Source organism: Teleopsis dalmanni, chromosome 1, assembly GCF_002237135.1.
Source record: "Teleopsis dalmanni isolate 2A chromosome 1, ASM223713v2, whole genome shotgun sequence".
Taxonomy (NCBI): Eukaryota; Metazoa; Arthropoda; class Insecta; order Diptera; family Diopsidae; genus Teleopsis; species Teleopsis dalmanni.
The window spans coordinates 151,356,431-151,375,517 of record NC_051846.1 but is presented as its reverse complement, the minus strand read 5'-3'; the positions used below and the strand labels follow the sequence as shown (position 1 = coordinate 151,375,517).

Here is a 19,087-nt window from a genome sequence, read left to right as displayed (position 1 = left end):
ATTTATTGTACCGCATTCGAAGAAGGCATGAAAGATACTCTTTAGACAATGACTGGCTTTTTCAGATTTTGAACTCATTCTTCGGCTCTTAGCCTAGCCGCGTTAGCCGTAAAGATTTTACACAGCGCGGCAGAGAAAAGATTTTTGTGGCAACACTCATTTTATCGTATTTAATGTGCCGTAAGCTGCAATGAAGCAAAAGTTAACATAATTAAAAAACATAAAAAGAAAAAAATGTAAAATTATAAAATAAAAAGCCAACAGTAAAAACACAGAATCACAATAATAACAATCATTTTTTTGCAATAAAATAAAAAATAAAATCACATTCACCGCCAATTTTGCAAAACGTTTTTTGGGTCAGTAAGCACAAAAAGCGAGATCTTCAGCAAATGAGTCTAATAATGGCCCCAAAGTGATAGTAATTGTTTCCACATATGGCACATTTGTGCTTTAGCAGAAGAAAGAGCACCATTTAAATGGCAATAAAAATACAAATATTACAGGGAAACCCAACGAGAACATTCAAATATTTTCGCAAAATCATTACGTATGTTGATCGAAAAAATATTTTTTCTTTTTCTACGAAATAATTTATTTGACTTTCAGTATAAAATTTTAGGATACATTAGGTAAGGTATGGCTGGAGTACCAAACAGTAGTTGTCACACAGACAACGTTGAAGAGAAGAACCAAGACTCGCCCTAATTAAGAATAAATAATGATCAATTTAGATGGCACGGAGAAATGTTGCTCATACTGGAAACCAAAACACCTATGAAAATAGGTGTAAAGGTCAAAGCAATCGTCATACGACTACCCCAACTTAAGGTCGGGGGTTTTTTTTTTGAAGAATATTAACTTTAATTTCGAACGTTATAGCCTACTACATACCACGAACAACTATTAAAGTTATTTACACCCGAGAACGACCATCACAACAGGTATGATGAAGACCACTGCAGTCGTTACACGCTTCACCTACTTACGCAGAAGTATTGGCCTACTATGATACCATAAATAAACATATTGTTTATATCCAAGAATAAGACAACCATCAAAATAGGTGTAAGGACCAATGTAGTCATCATATAACCACCGCTACTTACTTAAATAATAGCCTATAATGATACCACGGACGGTGCTTAAGTGCCAGACCAAAAAAACCAACAAAACATTTATAAAGACCATAGAAATCATCACACGGCTACTTCTACTTAGTGGCCTATTATTACTTCACGAATTAAAGCATTGCTTATGTACCAGATCAGGAGAATCCACAAAACTGGTGTAAGTAAAGACCAAAGTAGTCGGCACACAAATAACATCATCAAAAACGAATACGACTGGTTTTACTTAAGCACAAATAACGGTGTGTTGCTATACCATGAATAAAGACGTTTCTTATATGTTAGGGCAAGAGGACCATCAAAAGATGTATAAAGACCAAAACGGTAAATACCACGGTAAATACAATGTATTGCAAAAAATACGTGAATGGTTTAGTTTTTGATTTTACTACTATTTTACAACAATATTTTTCTACATTTACTACTATGAAAGGTTTTACTACTACTTGCTTTTCAGAAAATCACCATGAATAACATATATGTAAACCATTATATTAGAACCTTCAAAACTTTTAAGATATAGTGTTTTTAGCTCAATGCGATACGATATATGGTATATCTTATTCAATATAATGCATATCATTGATATATATGTATGTGTATTATTAATAAAGTGATAATATGTAAAACGTTGGAAAAGTTTTTAACCCATTAACAGTTTTCATTTTTTATAAACTCAAAATTGTTTAATAATAAATTAATTTTTTTTCTAAACTTATCAGATAAACGTTACGAACCGTTATGAAAAGTAAGAAGTAACTGTTTGTCTGGTGCCTATTTTGTCATTTCTGACACGTACAAAAGCGGATCTGATTAAATAAAAACTTTAATCTAATTTTGACTCTCGCTGTGAAGTGGGCGGAACTACCAGTTCAGTTTGAAATTCATTGTCCTAATGCAACAAAGAAAATGTGTAAATGGTTTTTTAATATTTTTAATTTTTCATTCATTAATGTTAAAATTTTTCTTAACACTCTCTGATGAAACGTTCAATAGTTCATAATGTAAGCCATAATTGTTTTTTACACAATTTGTGATACATAATCACACATTCACCCAACGATTTGAAAGTTTGTGTAGGTAAGTTTGAAGTTGCATTTAAGCGGATTAAAACCAAGACAAAAACGAACTCTGGACATAAGTAAAACCGTGGTCGTTCCAATTTTTCTGGAACAAACTATTTTCATTCAAAAAGAAACGTGTAATGATTGCCAATAATTTGTGACATAATACGAGTAGTATCTATTGAATGAAGTGAACTGAACACGGATGGGTGAATGAATAAATGACAAAAGGCAAAGAGGAGCCATCCGTGATGTCATTCCATAACAATTGAACTATTATGCGTGTCTTTGTTACATGTTTCTCATTTTAAGTCGGCAAATAAAAATTAAAATGTTTTTAAATTATAAAAACAATTCATGAAATAGATTATTTTAACATAACAAACTTATTTTCATTATTACTATATTTACTATTACTATATTTTAAAAAATTAATATTTGTAATAAATTTATGCTATTTTAGTTTTAAAAAAATTTCAAAAATAATTTTAATATTGATTTTTTTTATTAATATTGTAATTTAAACTATTTTTTAATTTAGTTGTAACGAAAAAATATTTTCAAAATGACATTATGTGTATAATATCTTTTTTGAAGCAAGTTGCATGAATACATTAATATGTCATTTTTATTAATGTAATGAATTAGTAAATATGCAAATAAAAAAGCTAATAACTTTACCAAGTGTTAATGCAACAAAAATTAAAAAATTCAAACCATAACCATCAATCTTACAACATAATTTCTTGTTGATATCATAGCCGATGACCGATGGCCTTCGCCCAATTGCATTAGCATAAACTCATAAATCTTCGGTTTCAACCAAAATGATTAAGCCAATTTATGGTTCATTGCACAGCTTGTACCTCTGCACGTGGAACAACATTTTGCAATTAAGAGTTCTTGGCGATGGACTCAATTTGTGGAGTCTCCTATCTTTAATATATCATGTATCTTGTTGATCAAGGTAATCCATTTTGTGACTTGGAATTTAAAATTATTTGTAAAAATTTTATGCAGTTGTAAATGCGGTACATAAACTACGCCCACTCATATTTCTCATGCATTTTTGTAAATATGGCAAAGTTAGCCCAGAGCAAGATGTAATTGTTGACTCAGTTATGCTTTATTTACTCGGCTGCTCTGGAAGGCGATAGCACGTGCCAAAGTCATAGAAATCCAAAATGTGAACTACTTCAAAACGTTTTTGTACCCTTCATTGTTCTCAGTGGAGAGTATATTCGATTTGTTAAGCTCTTTGTAATGCAGAGAAAGTAACATAGGAACGTATGAATGAAGAGGTTCATATAAAAGGGATTTTTATTGACAGTTTTTATTAAAAAAATTAAGTTAATTGATAAAAATTTCATATATCTAGTAAAAAAAATAGTTCGAAACTCCTTCTTTGTATCCACCACTAAGTGAATGGAACAACTGAGATCATATGAACCATATTTTCTGATATCTAGTCAGTATATAGTAAATAATTCATTTGTTTGATAATTATCTTTCGAGAGGGTGTTGCATATTGTTTATATCCAATACAATTATCAAAATAGGTGTAAAGACTAAAGTAGTATCATATAATGATACCACGGATGGAGATCTGAAATCATATAAACCATATGTAATTTGCCAAGCGCCAAACTCAACTTTAAAAATTCTTCAAAGAGGGCAAAATATTGTCTTAAGAAAACTGGTTAACGCCCCATGGTACGTAAGAGAAGCGGATATCCACAGAGATCTGAGATCTAAAACTGTTCAATATAATTGACAGTCACAATAATCCAACACTCAGTATCCTAAAAATACAGCGAAATTTGATAAACACAGGCAGATACAAAGACATCAGATCCATCATATTATAAAGCCTCGTATTCAGTTATTCTTAGTGTGACTTAAAACTGTCCACAGATAAATAGAGTAAAGGTGCTGATTCACCAACTTAGACATCTGAATATCAATATATAATATATCATATGTAATTTCTAATATCTAGTCAGTAAATAGCAAATAATTTATTTATTTAATAATTATCTTCCTGAGGGTGTTGAAGCTATAGAAAAGTGTGCGGTAGCTAGCTATATTCTTTTAAATGATTTTATTTATGAAAACCATTTTAAATAAATTATAATTCATAAAACTTTTTGTTAAATTACAAAACTTTATTTTTATTCGAGTTTAAATTTTTTGTTTTACAATAGATAATTTGAAGAACCTTACCCATACAATATAATATATGGCACCCAGTTTTCAAAAACATTTTTACGTTAATGAAACGTCAAGGTGTTGTACATTATAAGAACGTAACCTCTATATGTAGGATTGAAAAAGTACCGGAATCACCAATTTAACTATACTATTGAGAACTTGATAATGTTAAGTTTTATGGCTATCTAAGAGGAGTGATATCTAAAATGGTGTTAGTTTGAACATTAATTAAACATCGTACAGAATTACCTAAACAATGTCTTCATATATTGATATCAGCATGAAACTCGATAAACATGTCTAAAAATGTAAAATAATTATATTATCTAAATATTAAATATATAACATATATATTTATATATAAATATATAATTATATTATGCTCAAGTAAACAATTATTAGTTTTACAAATTGAAAAGTTTGCCTCAAGTTTGCATGAAGTACATTAAGACTGAAAAGTTTTCGGAAATTCTCATTTAAAATTCGCGCGCTGTATATTTTTCGATATTTTAAGTTTATGTAGTTTGGCAGCACTGTCCTTAATTACTATGCCAAAAATGAGCGCGATCTGTCAGACAGTTCGTTTACGGCAGCTGTTGAAACCAGTTCACCTCAGTAGTGCGTTGCGAAATGTCTTCGACGGTCGTACGACCGTCCTGGAAGGCTTTGTACCACTCATAAACTTGAGTTTTCGATAAAACTGATTCCCCATAAGCCTTTTGTAGCATTCGCAACGATTCTGCACACGAAATTTCGTTCGAAACACAAAATTTGATGCAAACTCTTTGTTCAATATTTTTTTCCATTGTTTTTTTCGCAACGCCCTACTGAGGTGAACTGGTTTCAACAGCTGCCGTAAACGAACTGTCTGACAGATCGCGCTCATTTTTGGCATAGTAATTAAGGACAGTGCTGCCAAACTACATAAACTTAAAATATCGGAAAATATACAGCGCGCGAATTTTAAATGAGAATTTCCGAAAACTTTTCGGTCTTAATGTATTAATGAATAGTTCAATTAGTTGATCACTAGATAGATCACTTCAAATAGTGTGATCCGTTATGCTTTGGGTTGTTCGTAATAAATCCCTTATTGCTTGTGAAACTATTTGATTTGTTTAATGTTTTTGTTTAGTTGTTGTAAATCGATTAGAAGCACTAGATAACTTGCACGATATATGGTAATAAAATTTTAGACAGTAAGATAGAAAAGTGTCGATAGTGCTTTTTCTTACCTAATAACAACTTTTGTAAATTTCAGAGTACTTGGCTTTTATATATTACTATGTCCATGTATTCTATGGAGATAAGTTTTGAGATAAATCTAGGATTTCTATCATCGCAGTTGACCCATCTCTTATTTTCTTTAATATCTATTTTACATATATTTCTTGACCTATTCGATGATATATATATATATTGAATTGTTTAACCCCTAGGAGAAGCATAAGTGCCGCAACAAAGAATTTCCAGTCGGTATTATTGTTTAGTAGTAGCTTCAACTCACCCTAGCATTTCCGCATGTGTGATATTTTCATAATTATTTGCCTTCTCCAAATGTGTGAAAATCTGCCCCTTCTTCTCCTACTCATCGGATTCTACTCAATCGCTATTTTTGTGGTGTCACCAGTCGGTCATTCTATTTGGTGTTGCACTGTTGCAATTGGTATCTTTACAGTTTTTATTACTTTGAGTATTTATCTTACAAGCTTATTAATCTGGTAAATTCTTTATACATTATATTTCTGTATATCGGAATTATGCATATAATAATTCAAACAAAATTTGTTGTTATAATTCACTATAGCTTAAAAATTTTTGTATTTGAAAATATTTGTTTTTATTATATTTGACTTCATTTTATAGTAAGTTTCAAAAGAAGTGAGATATTCTGCAAATTCTTGGTAAATTCTTTACGTATTTTTTATATAATATTTATAAATATTTACAGGAATTATTATATAGATGTTGAAGATATATTATTGTTTTAATCTACATATGACGAGTTATTGTTTATCATGCAATTGATCGAAAATAATACTTGATTTATAGTCTTCTAACTTGAAATTTTGTCAATCTTTTGTTTTTTCTTCACCAATAAATTCACTATGAAAGACCACTGACATGGTTATTAAGCAATACACAATACTCGAAATTCAAAAAAAAATTGTTGTTTTAATTCACTATAGTTCAAAACCATTTTTATTTAAAAACAGTCACGTTTAATAAAAAAATTTTGGTTAATTATTTTAATCGGCTTAAAGATATTACTTTTTAAGGGAAAAAATAAAGATGCTCCATAGATCGATGTTAGTAGATAGGTAGATAGATATAGATTATACAGTGTCTTTTAGTGAAGCATCACTGTCGATAAAGAATCATTAATAGAAGATTAAAACTTTCTTTCAAATCGATAGTAAGGAAGACGAAAAATGTGTTTTATGCCTGTTTTAATAATATACACCACATGCGTGACATAAATTTAATATGTTAAAGACTTTATTCCCAGAAAAGTTTAATCAGTTACAAGATTTGCCCTTGAAACCTGATGAAACCTAAGATGTTTCATTAAAGTTTCGACATATTTTGGACTCTTTGCGTTTTAACATATACCTCAGCACTAGAAATACATAATATAACCTAAGAGAAACATACATATTGAAGTAAATTTAATAATATGTAATATGAATGAAATATAAAACTTTGCAACAGATACTTTGATGAAAATAGTATGCTGAATATGAATCTGACAAGCAGTCATTGCTTTTAAATGGGCATTTCATCTAATACTTTGTGTACTTAGGGCACCTTAATACTGTTATTATGTGTATGTTTCGGTGGAGAGATACACAAGTTATGTATGTTCATTTAAATTAAGCTGCCACCAATGTGTGCTGACTGCTCAACAGAGTGGAACTTTAATTGTATCTGACGTTCGAGTTGCAGTATAAGCCATTTTTAGACTGCATAACATATTTTTATTAAATTTTTTTCTTCCATTGTTTACTGTAAACCAGATTTCGTTCTAAATTTAAAATGAAAAAAAAGGCTCACGTATCAAGACAATTATAGTTTATTAACTGAAAGCAACAAATAAACGAAACACAAAAAAAACAAAAAAATTGAAAGGTAAAGCAGCGCTTTCCTTCAACTGAAAGAATTCCAAACCGGGTTTATATGGATTTCGCTGGCTTACAACATATGGGCGCAGACTCGTATGCGCATGCGAGCACAAACCAATTTTAATCCGTGCTGTTACACAACAGTTGGTTTGCATGAATTGGCTGTAAAGGAAGGCTGAATAGTCTGAAAGTCAGACAGACGAGCATTCAGGCAGGCAGGCAGTCAGGCAGGCAGGGAGGCAGGGAGGCAAGCATTCGTGATAAAGTGGCGCGAAATAAACAAATTATTGCCACAAGATTCACAAGTTATTCTGCCTGAATTCACATTTAATTCACGATTTTCTTTCACATTTCAAACAAATTTTTCCTTAACAAATCTGCATTGCATTTCCTTTGAGTTGGTTTTGTAACTCTGGTAACTTAGCCAACTGTGCCGGCTGCGGTGACTGTGGTTATCGCTCACTCACGTAATTTCTGATTCTGACCTTTTGCATGTAAAAAAGTTAATTGAACTCTCAAATTTGTTTTCCGTTTCGTTAAATGACATCCAAGAATGGCGATGCTCCATCGTACACTCCACAACTCTGCAGAAGTGAAATAATCTTTGCAATTTCGACAACAAAGGCTATTTTACATTAAAAGCATTTCTTCTCTTGATACGTGACAGTCGAAATGTGTTCAGACCAATCCCAGCTAAACAATCATGTTGACCTCGCTTAGCCGTCATCTTGACTTTGAGCTTCTGTGAGGAGTTGACGTTGCAAGCTGTGGCTTTAAGCTGCGCTCACTATTGCAGATTTTTGTCGTTGCACATGGAATGCTTGCGTGCACGCTACAGTCTGTTACCTTTCGTAAATGCATTATTGTGAACTACGAATTACGGTACGTAAATACAAGTCTTCGTAGTGCTCTAATAAATTTCTTATTCCCAAGTAAGAGAATTATGTGTAAGGCAGTCTAGAGGAAGTTTCTGTAACTTACGGAGTAAAAATATGACTAAAAACCGTTTTTTTTATTAGATGGTTTTACTTCCACTTAAAACTGAACTTTTAAAAAATTTTAGAGAAACATTGAAGGGTGAAGGGTGATTAGTAGTGAATTACAACAACAAAATATTTTTTAGTAGTATAATACTTTAACTCAAGAATTAACTCGAATCATAAGTGATCTGATAATTAAATATTCATGCATACCTACCTATCATTAATGATTTTTGGACATATGTATGTGTTGATTTTATAAGTCTATATTGAAAATTGTTGGACTACAAATTCTAGGCTTAGCACTTTCTTCTTTTCATATGAGAAGCAATAAAAATATTATTGGTTTATTGAAAATTTAATTAAAATATGGTACAATGAAAATATAGGTCTAATGAAGTAAGAAATAATTAAATAAAAATAGATTTTAGGTGTAGCTTTACAAATTTTTTATATATACGTTTTTTTATATATACATTGTGAAAAAATGTTATATTAACTTTGCGAACATCGTTGTGATACAGTCAAAAATACAGCTTTAATGTTTCCTTTCAGTCGGAGTATCACTCGATGGATATTGAAGTTACTCGTACTAAAATTTATATTTGCGGAACTGAGTAATAACAAAATTTGTTTTTTTTTCAATCGCTATTAATTGATGGCTTCATAACTAATAAATTTTATATTAGTAAAAGAAATAATACACTAATGAAACATAATAGCAACAAAAATAGTGATAAGAACGGAACGTTGAGATATTGTAGAATACTCTCACATTAGCATATCTCAACTTAACGATGAGATGAGATAAGATTTTATCATATATTCTTTGGCTTCGGCCATGAGCATGAATAGGTCTAAAAAAGAGTGGATAACAATCCTAGTTCCAATCCTAGTGAACGGCAATGCTATAACTAGTAATTCTTGTGTTCTTAGTTAAATGGTGTGCAGAAACATGTGATCAACACACACTATAATCCTTGTGAAGAAAATACAAGTAGTACAACCCTCATTACTTCTAAGCAGAACGCATATATGGGTAAAAAGCAGTGTCACTATCGTTAATAGAATCTAGCTTTTTAGTAACAAAAAGTGTAATTCTTGCCGCTTCTAAGCAGAAAGAGAGGCATGGGTAACAATAAGTATCACTTTCGTTATTAGATTACAACACGTAACACGCAATAGCACTAGACTAGGATACGGTAATAAAATGGTGTGAGAAGCTAGTTGTAAGTCCCTAACTGCTTCATACATTGTAAACAAAGAAAGCCAAAAATAAACTGGAAAGAAAAAGAAAACTATTCAATATAAAAAAATATCAAAAGATCGGCGCAAATTCTGAAATTTATTATAAAACAACACTGCTTTGCCTTAGTGCCGAGTCACAAATACGCCGACTCTCATGCTGGAATTTGAAACGATATATTGTTTTTTCCCTCAATCTCAATTTTATAATTTGCATTAACAACAACAATTTTACTCATGTCCTAGACACTCTACGTAACGTGGCCCTTAGTGTTACGTTCGTATTTTTAAATCAACAACCCAAAAAAAGTATGGTAATTTATATACACCACAGTTTTTTTTTGATTTTTTTAGTACTTGATAATTTCTTTTAATATTAACAAAATAATATAAAAGTTGAAGAGACAATATATTAAAGTGGTATTATTGCTCTTCTGAGGTCGCGTTGTTGGTTATTAGTGGCAACTTATCTATAAATTTAGCAGCCAAAGAAAGGAAAATGAGGTGGCAAATAAAGCTGTGTTTCACTCACTACCTTGAATGATCTAGAGATTGAACGAATCATTTAGAGGATGATTAGATCCAACAACTCTGGTAACAAAGATGGAACGCAGAAGAGGAAAATGGAGAGCAAAATTGACACGAGACATAGAAAAAATTTTCACATACGAAAATTGGAGAAATAAACTATAATCTAACACAATTTCTTTCTCGTCATGGATAATTTCAAAGATTTAATAAAAAATAAAATTAATGCAATTAATACTAGTGAATAATTATCTCACTATATCTGAGTTGATTGTTAATTCATGTTAACAATTTCATTTTCATATAAAAATATATTAAACAATTGTAAAGCGACGTTATCAAGACGTTATCTTGATTATGATTACCAGATTTATATCTCACGATCGATGGATTATCGTACAATTTTTTATTATTTTACCTGAAAGCTTTTTGACTAAAATAAATTTTTAAAATTAAGAGTTGTTTAAATTTTAAAATTCATTCAATCTCTTCGATCATTTTATTTTATCACTTATCACTTCAATGTCAAGTGAGACAAATTGCGCCATCAACAAATCGCAAAAAAGTGAAGGTGATTATTTACTAAAATTAGCGAAAATAAAAGTTGTAAAAATGGGCAATGATGTTGATGTATGGACGAAGTGGAAGACTAGCTACAAAGCTATTTTTATAGATATCGAAAGCAGTCATATCTACTACTAAATGGCGATTTAAGTTTTACACTTAAAAATTATTTTATATATTGATTTACAAGAAGAAAGGGATGTGAAACTATCAGGTATTTAGAAATTTAGTTGGTGTCAATATAAATCCATGTATAGTATATAGTAGAAACTGTATACCAGTCATCCATAAAAATAGGTTACACCTAAAAATTTATGACCAAAAAGGAAAAATATCTGTCATCTAAGTCGATACTTTTGTATGGCATTTTTCGTTTTTAGTGATAAGATAGAATATACGATCTAGAAATGAATATGAGCTCATGTACTTTCTTTAAGTTAAAATGATCATCACAAATGAAGTAATGAATTGAAGTCATCCCTAATCAAAGCTGATATGTCATTTTTTTAAATAATAAATAATAATTTAACTTTAAAAAAAAAAATATTAAAAAATGTATATATTATATCTATATCGAAAAATATTTTTATTTTTTTTATTTACTTATGATGTTAAAACGGCAATATTTAAAAATAATTTTAAGTAAAAACTAAACATTCACACAAAACAAGCTACTATCGTTCCTCCGGTGTGCATTGGAATGAACACCTGGCCTAATTCGACTAACTTCTTTCACATAGTTTTGCTTTGACTCATGGACATGTGGTAGCACAGTTTATTCCAATTACGAAAACAAATTTGCATTATATTTTACTTTTATATTTAAAAAATATCATATTCCATATAACCTTAATTAAGGGAATTTACTAAATATAAACATATTTGTGTTTTCTTACAGAAAATCGATCCTTTAATGCGCATTCAAGAGGAAATTAAGGAAGTTGTACGACGTGAAGAAGAACACCGACAACTTACTTCCACTATGGGTGCACCTGTTTCTTTGGATGAATATGACGAAATCGATGGCCATGACAGCCATAACAATAACGATACCGAAAGCAGTAATAGTATATCATTAACTCCAGAGCCATTGGTCAGAGCCACTGCAGTTGTTACTTCATTGGCAGTGCAAGATGACGTACCATCACTCGCTTCAAGCATAAATAGCAAAGAGAGTTTTGATGGACATCATTCAGATGATTCAGGCATATCTGCCTCCTCAAGTCCGAACACAAACAAAAGCAGCAACAACAACAACAACGAAGTATTCAAAAGTGTAAATAAAGAGCAACGCTATATTGGTCCAAATTGCTATAATATGACACCAGAACCACCACAACAAAAACTAATGACTCGTACAGTATCCACACCACATCTTGCTGTTACTAAGCCCAGACAATTCGCTGTGAATCCTGCACATAAAGGCGTAATGCAACGTTTCATTGCTTCTCGTGGCAAAATTCAACTCAACAACAATGCTGCAGCTAATAAAATATTTCTAAATGGTAAAAGTGCTGCAGCTTTGATGAATTCTCCCATCACAGCTACACCACCAAATACACCGATGAGTGCTGCTATCAATATGCCAGCGGTCGTCCCAGATTTCAGTGCACGCAATCCAGCTTCTATTGTCATACCGACAGTCAGCATGACTCCAACTGTAATAGAGCGTGATGCTGAAGGTAGACCCATACGTCCTGGTTACGTATCAGCCGAGGTTAAGATTCAGCGTGAGTTAAAGGATCTGAAGAAACGTGAGACCGAACTGAAGAAAATTCGTAAAATTCGACTATCTACTCCAGATTTACTGGACTCAATAGATAATGAGTGAGTGTTACATTTCAACAAATAATAAATCATATTAACTTAATAATAATAATAAAAAATAAAAATTTGTCAATGTTATTCGTAATGATTTATTAAATCATTTTGTTGAATTAATTTATTTATTTATTAAATTATTTTTTGGTAATTTCATAATACAATTGGTTAAATAATTCATTTATTAAATTAACATTGATTTATTTATTAAATTAATATATTGAATTATTTATTAAATTCATTCATTGATTTATATTATATATATATATATATATATATATATATAAATTATATAATTAATGTATTTATTAAATTAATTTATTAATTAAAATAATTTATCTGTTATAATTATTTAAAATAAATTATTTACAATTTATGTATTAAATTAATTTATTAATTTATTTATTACATTGATTTATTAATTTATTTATTAAATTAATAAATTAAATTATTCATTAAATTAAAAAATTAAATTATTCATTAAATTAATTTATTAATTAAATTATTAAATTAATTCAATAATTATATTTTTAAATTAATTTTTTAATTGTTTCATTAAATTAATTTTTTAATTTATTTATAAAATTAGTTTGTTAATTTATTTATTTTCTTAAATTAATTTATTTATTAAATTATTTTTTAATTGTTTTATTAAATTTATTTTTTAATTTATAAAATTAGTTGATTAATTGATTTATAAAATTAGCTGACTAATTTATTTATAAAATTAGTTGATTAATTAATGTAATCTAATATAAAAGTAATATTTAACTTAATAAAATTTGATAATTTAGTTAAAAAATTCATTAATTTATTAATTGAATTATTATATGAATTAATTTATTAAATTCCATTGATCTAGTTACTCAATTAATTTATTTATTAAATTAATTTTTTTTTAATTATTTAATTTTATAATTCATTTATTAAATTAATTTTTGACATAATTTGTTAAATTTATTTATATATTAAGTTATATTACTATTTTAATAAAAAAGTTTTATATTATATAAATATATAAATATATATTTTAATCAAATTATTAAATTAAATAAAATTAATTTATTAAATTATTTGATTTATTAAATTTTTCTATTAAATGAGTTACTTCATTAATTTATTTAATTAATTATTTAAGTTAATTAGTTATTAAATTAATTTTTTTATGAAATTAATTTTTTTATGAAATTAATTAATTGACTAAGAGTTTATAAGTTATAAATTAATTAATTTACAAAATTTAGCAAAATATTCATCAAAATATTTATGAAATATTTGAAAGTTTTTTTATAGAAATAAATTTAATATAATAATACTAATATCAATTTAATATTTAATTATATGTAATTAATTTCAATTATTAAATAAATCTATTAAGTTATTCATTAAATTAGTTGATTAAAATAGTTATAAAATAAATTTGTTAATTTACTTATAAAATTAATTGATTAAAATAAAATTAATTGGTTAAAATAAAATTAATTAAATTCCTGGCCAATAGAGGTAATAAATGAGCCATTAAGTAAATGAAACTATAAATATTAAGACTGAATTAATTAAAAAAATTAATTGAAATTGATTAATTTAATTTATTAAAAAACTAATTTCATTATTTGATTCTTCATATTTATTTTTTTAACAGTTTCAAATAAAAAATAAATATTAAAAAATTTATACTTGAATATACTTGAAAAATCATTGATAATTTAATAATTATTAATAAAATAGCAAATAGTAAAATAAAAATTACAACATGTATTTTCTTTTTTACATTTTCAGTAATGTGGAAACCGACGAGGAAGATGAGTTTGAAGTGGAACATTGTTACGGCCCTAACAAATTACGATCAGCTAAGTCTATTAGTGAACTGTGCGAGTTATCACATTTCAATGGAAATTTATCACCAAGGTGAGAAAAGACACAACTTGGGAGGTTCTTATATACATAGGTTCTTAATTAAAAAATTTAAGAACTATTGTTCAGCTCTCGGTAAACAAGAAGTTAGGAAATATGTAGTTTCAATACGGATACCCAAACTTTGGAACTAAATCAACATTACTAGTTAGAATTCAAAATATGTTTAATTTTATGCCTAAGTAGACTAAGAGGCGAGTCATTCAGTAGAGTGTATTTTCCTCATATTTGTAGCTCCTTGAGATTATTTCATGAATATTCTTGTAATATATAGAGTGGGGCTTATATTTTGTTTATCATAAATGCTGATGTGAAGTCGTTCATATTTATGTGGTTTTATGAATTTTTATAACTATGTGGATTTCAAAGTCTTCCGATTGTCATATCGAAAGACTTTCTGCATTAGATTTGCGGGATACCAATTTGTCAGCATTGAAGTCTTAATTCAAGAATTAACTTATTATTAATTCTGAATTATTTTCATGTAAACTTAATTTTCTGAACTTCTGAATTCCAAATATTTTCTTCTTAATTATCCTTATGTACTTATAATTTCATTTGGCATCATCTAATCGGGTAGATATGATCACTTGCGGTGACTTTACGTCACCTCCAAATCGTGTTTCCGTCAATTCCAATTTCTTTGCATTTTTTACGGTAACTTTCTATTGTTAATTATAAAGCATTTATAGTATTTTATTTCTGGATTTCTCAAGAACTGGTGGTGTTTAATCCTTTAAATCTTTACCACAACAGCAAACCAATTTTTTTCTACATATCTATCGAGATTAATAATGGTTTATGTTAGCTCGTAGCCACTCAGAAGGATTTGGCATTCAACTGTAAGGAATGCTTTCGAAGTATAGGTAGGCACAACCCCAAATTGAGTTGATAGATAGATTGTGGTACTATATACCGCGGACAATAATATCTTTTTTATTATATATATATAAATGTGTATATATTTCTTTTATGTATTTTTCATTTAAGCGTTTTTTTTTATATTTGGCTCAATTTAATTCCAATATTTATAGTAGCATCAATAAAATTATAGATTCTACTCACGCCATTATATGAAATTAATAAAAAATTTAGTTGTGTAATCTGTTTAGTTCTTAAATGAGGTTGAATTATTTTTAAAATAGATTTTGTTAAAATAAAGTTTTTTTTTTATATTAACTATTACAGTATATATTATAGTATACGTCACTTAATAAATAATTTTATTTCATTGCTTATTCATTCACTTATGTCCAACTGTTGTCGCATTAACATTATAATAAAGCACAAAATATGTTATATATATATGTAGAGTTAAAAATTCTATTGTTATAACATAAAATACTCTACAATTTTAGCACTACACCAAGTCCAGATTTTGATACTAAATTGCATTTTAGTCGAGGCAGTGGCATGCGACCAGCCATGTCATTGGCGCAGCTATGTGACTTGACTCCTGAAGAAGCACCGTCTTCACATCGTCTAATCGCACAATGGGAAAACCTCATACAGCAAAATGCCTAAATTTTAACTACTTCTACTACTGTTACTGCAAAGATTCGAAGGGAGCTAAACGAGTGGAAGGTACCACAACAATTTAGTTATATCACAGACCAAATGTTAACTGCTGAAGATGCATGCTTCCTATGCTATAAATAAAAGCATGTCTAGTATTAATTTTATATCAAATGCCTACTATTTTCTTAAAATTACTTTACATTGATTTTTTGTTATAGTTTTTAATTAAATAAAAAAAAAACATTACTTATAACTTTAAGTAAAGGCATTGCTAAATAGCAAGCAAAAAAGTTAACTTATTTAACTCATGCTAGAAATTTGATTTTAAAAAATATCGCATGCAACTTTTATTTAGAATTATGCATTGCTGCATATAGAAAATTGTTTAAACATTTCTGCATGTTTTTGTTAGTATTTTATGAATAATTTATCAACGAATGAAATTTATATTGTAAACTTTGCTTTTAAAATAAAATATTTTTGCTAAATTTTATATAATCTGCATTATTTTAAATATATCTACGTATATATTAGTTATAAAACTATTGTAAATAACTTCGGCTTCTGCTCTTATACAACTATGCAACTATTCTTATACATACATATATAAATGTGAATTAAAAAAATAAAATATAAAATTATTTATAAACCAAATTAATTTATTGTTTAATTGTTTTTAAATTATTTGTAATAACCTTTGGCTGCTGCCTCTTCAACTATAGTGCCTATAGCGGCACAAGCTTCTTCAGCGGTTGGTATTATTTCCGCTGCTGGCAATATGAATAAATCCTCACTATCTGGTGGGCCACGTAATTCAAAAGTGAAAGTAATTGGTATATTCATTTCACCATGCACCCAATCCTTAGAACCACCGCTTGATGGATAAATCGTTTCATAAATGCTACCGCTTTTGTAAACACGACCAGAAATATTTTTAATAGTCTCAGCTGCTTTCTTACCGATCGCCGTCAGATCGTCATAATTCTCAACACGTTCTGCTGTGTGACCATAAGGAAACATGATCAACTGCGAAAAGGAGTGCAATGATATGTAAGTTTTGATATTTTCACGCTCGACATTATCCTGTATGAATTTAATCAAACGCTGTGTTTCTACTTCGCTACCAGCTGACGGTCCAGAATAATCATAACGGCATGGATCACCACTGGTGCCAGTCACATTCCAGTGATTAGGATAATTGCGATTAAGATCAACACCACGACATAAACCGAAACTTGCGCGATTTTTACGCCACATGCGATCATTTTCAAAGGAATACTTATAACCATCAGGATTGACAACTGGAAATATAATCCAATTGTAGTTATTTGCCAAGTTTTGTACTCGCTCGCTTTTCGATGTGAGTAACTCGTTGATTAAATATGTTGCAGTTGCTGGAGCAATCCATTCACGTGCATGTATGCCGCTTTCAATGAAAATTGCTTTATTTAGTGGATTACGTGCCAATTTTAGACCTTTAATCGGCAGACCTTCGGTACTATCACCCATATTTAGCAATGTTACATCTTGTGGATATTGTTCTGCTACGTGTTCTAACCATTCATAGATGGTTTCTAGATGATAATAATGTTTCCAACCAAAATGCTTCAAATTTGTAGTTTTAGGCTTAACCTCTAGCATATTCTTGTCAATCTTTTCTTGGAAATTGTAGGTCTAAAATAAGTTATTCACCTTAATGATCAACTAATTTAATAGACATGTAGAATTTGGGAAGTTCCACTTACCAGAACGCGATGCTTAACTTTGTACGTCATGAGCAAGTCTGCAAAATCTGAAACTTTATGAGCTGCAACCATAATGGTCAACTTTTGCTTTGGTCGCAAGGCATGCCCATAGAAAGTACAGCTGTCACTCTGCTCCTCAAGGTCTTGGAAGAGTTTGACATGCTCTTCAGTATCTAACTCAACATAGTACATACGGTAGTGATCGTAACGAGCCTGATTAACGTAGGGCTCCACACATTTATCATCCTTAGTACAGAACGCGGCATTTTCACTTTCCGTTATGTGTAAAAATAGCAAAAATATTACGGCATTTAAAACAAAATATAATCTTTTGACATTTCGAAACATTTTTATATGCCTTAAATATATAAATTCTACACTTAACACTTGGTACAATAAGAATGCTTATAAAATATATAAATTAAGCTCAGATTGTGATACACTTTTGACGTCTCTTTTATTTTCAGTTATTTTTGATTTTTCCAGGCTTGCCAGGCTTATACAATTAAAAAAAATAAAACTAATGTTTTATTACATATATAGAAAAAACAAATTTTTTAGAAAAAAGATTGCAGATGACATTACTGAATTAATTAAAACTAATCACATTAGAATTCGTATAATAACATTCGAAAAGTTTTGTTTGGTATTAAATATTTATGTGGCATGTGGTGACCCTGTATAGTGTAAACAGATAAGAATATTACTATTACGCAATCTGAGATTTTAATCTAAATTTAAAAATCTTGTTCCAAAATTTAGCCAAAAGCTGTGGTAGCATTGATTTGTTGTGTCTGGTTGGTTTGCTTTAAAAGACGAACAATTTTTTTGGCGTGGTATCCACAAATTGCCAGAAAGGTGGTCAAAATGTGTAGAAAGCAATGGCCAATACTTTGAATAAAATGTTTTTTACTTTTCTATTAATAATTAGTGTTTTATTTTTACCAAAAAACGCTCATTTCATACCGGTACACCTGGTATATAAAAGAAAAACAACATCACACAAAATCAACATCAAACAAAATCAACCAAAGGAAATTTGGTTATTTCATATTTAAACATAAACATAAACAGGACTTTTAAACTCATTGGTGACGAAAAACTGACTGGCTATGCAGCTGTTTGGAAAATTGCCAAATATTATATATATCATTACATATAAAAATATACATAAAAAATATTAAAAAAAAATTATTTGAATACGTGCATACCAAAAAAATTTTAAATACGTAAGGTACCGAAAAG

At 29.0% G+C, this 19,087-nt stretch overlaps 2 protein-coding genes across 4 annotated transcripts in view; one reads left to right on the top strand and one right to left on the bottom strand.

The window, feature by feature from the left end:
• Positions 1-16,743, top strand: part of LOC119669365 — a 141,799-nt gene extending 125,056 nt beyond the window's left edge. For 2 of the 3 annotated variants that reach the window (XM_038079223.1, XM_038079224.1), the window contains exons 2-4: positions 11,743-12,671; positions 14,445-14,573; positions 15,938-16,743. In XM_038079223.1, the coding sequence (XP_037935151.1) occupies positions 11,743-12,671; positions 14,445-14,573; positions 15,938-16,103 (1,224 nt within the window). In that variant the 3' untranslated portion in view covers positions 16,104-16,743. The remainder of the gene's footprint in view (positions 1-11,742; positions 12,672-14,444; positions 14,574-15,937) is intronic. The other variant, XM_038079225.1, reaches the window with a different exon arrangement.
• On the bottom strand, positions 16,731-18,309 carry LOC119669364 (zinc carboxypeptidase-like). Its single transcript, XM_038079222.1, has 2 exons — positions 17,843-18,309; positions 16,731-17,771 (listed from the first exon to the last, which is right to left on the bottom strand). Exons 1-2 carry the CDS (start codon positions 18,188-18,190, stop codon positions 16,779-16,781), a joined length of 1,341 nt encoding a protein of 446 aa, XP_037935150.1. The 5' UTR covers positions 18,191-18,309; the 3' UTR covers positions 16,731-16,778.
• Positions 18,310-19,087: the final 778 nt, after the last annotated feature.